The 2,493-nt window shown below is 56.2% G+C and overlaps 1 protein-coding gene across 1 annotated transcript; it reads right to left on the reverse strand.

The window, feature by feature from the left end:
- Window positions 1-1,761: 1,761 nt before the first annotated feature.
- On the reverse strand, window positions 1,762-2,451 carry VTN49DRAFT_88 (uncharacterized protein; the record flags this gene model as incomplete). The annotated part of the gene is made up of 1 exon (XM_069416549.1): window positions 1,762-2,451. One exon carries the CDS (start codon window positions 2,449-2,451, stop codon window positions 1,762-1,764), a length of 690 nt encoding a protein of 229 aa, XP_069271696.1.
- Window positions 2,452-2,493: the final 42 nt, after the last annotated feature.

The raw sequence follows: 2,493 nt of genomic DNA on the forward strand, positions 1-2,493 counted from the left end.
GCACGCCTTGCACCGTGGTGGGCTCCGTCCATTTCGCGATCACTGCGACCTTTTCTGGGTCCACTTCGATGCCCTCGGTAGTGATGATGAAGCCCAGATACTTGGTGCGCTGCACGTGAAACTCACACTTCCGAATGCTAGCCTGGAGCCCAGTTTCCCGAAGCCGCTGCAGCACGAGCTTGACGTGTTCTTTGTGCTCCTCCAGCGTACGGCTGTAGATGAGGATGTCATCGACATACGCGGTCACGAAGCGATCCAGATAATCGAAGAAGGCGGTGTTCATGAATCGTTGGAACACGCTCGGTCCATTGGCCAGACCGAACGGCATGACGCGATACTTGAAGGATCCATAACGCGTACGAAAGGTTGTCAAGTCCTCGGATTCGGCACTCATGCGAATTCGGTGGAAGCCTTGCCTCACATCGAGCTTCGTGAAGTACCGAGCACCTTGCAAACGATCCATCAGTTCATCGATCAGGGGGAGCGGGTATCGATCCTTCTTCGACAGCGCGTTCAGTTTCCGGTAGTCGACACAGAACCGCAGTTTACCGGCGGATCGTGCTACTAAGACAGGCGATGCGAACGGAGCTGCGGACGGGACAATGAATCCCTTGCGGAGGTTCGCTTCCAAGTACTGCTTCACCGCTTCTAGTTCCTCCAGGCTCATTTTGTAGAGCGGCGCATGCCCAATGTCCTTGGCAGGATCCACGCCGGGTTCAAGCTCGATGCGATAGTCGACGTCTTTCCTGGCCGGAGGAAGTTGATCAGATGCCTCCTTAGAGAACACGTCTCGGTATTCCTTATAACATTCCGGGAGTTTCTCCTCGATAAGCTGTCCTTCATCTTCCAGATCGGCACCGGCGACCCGCATCTGCGCCTTGTCCTTAATGGCCTGGTCGAGCTCGTTGAGCGTGATGACGAAGCACTCGGACTTGGGACTGCGGATGTGTCTCTTGTATGCCTCTGCGCCAATGAAAGCGACGTCGATGGTTGTGAGAATCTTGGGATCAAAGCGCACTTTCTTCCGCGGCGGTGACAGTGGTCGAGCAGGGGGCTCCCCAGCAAGAGCTCGTTTCATCTTCGCCAGGTTGTCTCGACAGTCCATGCGTTCAGTTCGCCGGACGTGCAGGCCAGTGGACTTGCCTTTTGAACGTCCTGGCTGCTGCATGCTGCAAGGCTTTCTTTCGCAAGTGATCTCTTCGTTGAGGGCCCTGTCTCGTCGCTCCGCGTCTTCCTGGTGGAGTGGATTGGGCTCTGGCCGCTGCAAGATAGATCGGGGAACAAGCTTCGGAGCAGGCAGTGCTTTCTCAAAATCAGAAGGTTCAGCTGGCCACAGGAGAGCGCGGTTCTTGACGTCCAGCCAAACATCCCTTTCTGCCAGCCATTTTCTTCCGATGATCAGTTGATGCTGCCCGAGGTCCGCGAGAATCATAGGAGTGTTCAGGAACCTTCGTCCGTCCAGCCACAAGTGAAGGAGGATTACGTGGGTAAGCTGGGGACCTGCCTTCCCATCAAAAGTCCGAGTCCCGCAGGTGAAGGGCAGCTTGTATACTTTTCGGCCGAAGGCTTTGGCGAGGTCTATGGCGAGATTGGTGTCGATAAACACCTGACCGTTTGCTCCAGTGTCGATGAGGGTTGCTACCATAACTGCAAATCCATTGTAGGAGAGGGCGCTAGATACAGTAAACGGGTTATCTCCCAGCAACTTTTCCAGGTCCAATTCCTCTCGACACACTTTCCGGCCCAGGATGGAGACTTCTCCTAGGCCAACTCTTTTCCCGCCTCTGCGGAATCGGCCTCAAGCTCTCCGACTGCCGTGCCTTTGCCTCGCGCGTTGTTCTTGCACCATTTTGCAATGTGGCCGATCTTTCCGCACTTGTAGCATGCTCGAGCGTCGGGGCCTTTGGTAGGAGGCGCGTCAGTAGGCTTCATCCCGGATGCTGCGTCGGGAGTTTGGCTTCGATTTCGTAGTCCACCTCCGGGACGACGGCGCGCTTCAGACTCCGATATGCTCCTCAGCTGATGCGCCGTTGTCGCACACGCGCCCACGAACTCGGCGAAGGTCCCTTTCTTGGCGTATTCTTGGATGACAAGCTCACGGAGGCGAGGGTACAGCTTCTCATTCAGATGGTATTTGTACTCTTCATCCCTGATCCTCGCCTCGTACGCCAGTTGGATGAACTTCGTATGGAAGCTATGGAAGTCATCCTTTGGCCCCATCGACAGTTGGTAGAAGCTAGCCCGCGCTTTGTCCAGGCGGTTTGGATCGCGGTACACTTCTTGCAGCCTGGCGAAAAGCTGGTCGGCCGTCTCGGCGTAAGCTGGGTTTTCTTCATCCAGGTAAGGCCGCAGGTGGTCGGCAGCCTCACCTCCCACGCGCCCCGCCACGTAGGCGATGCGGATCTCCTCCGTGTTGTACCGATCAGCATTTGCCCGAAGCTTCCGCTTCATGGCCAGGATCCAGTCTTCAAACTTGGGCTCCACTTCCTTGCC

The sequence above is a fragment of the Thermomyces lanuginosus genome (assembly GCF_041956635.1).
Source record: "Thermomyces lanuginosus strain ATCC 200065 unplaced genomic scaffold VTN49scaffold_10, whole genome shotgun sequence".
Taxonomy (NCBI): Eukaryota; Fungi; Ascomycota; class Eurotiomycetes; order Eurotiales; family Trichocomaceae; genus Thermomyces; species Thermomyces lanuginosus.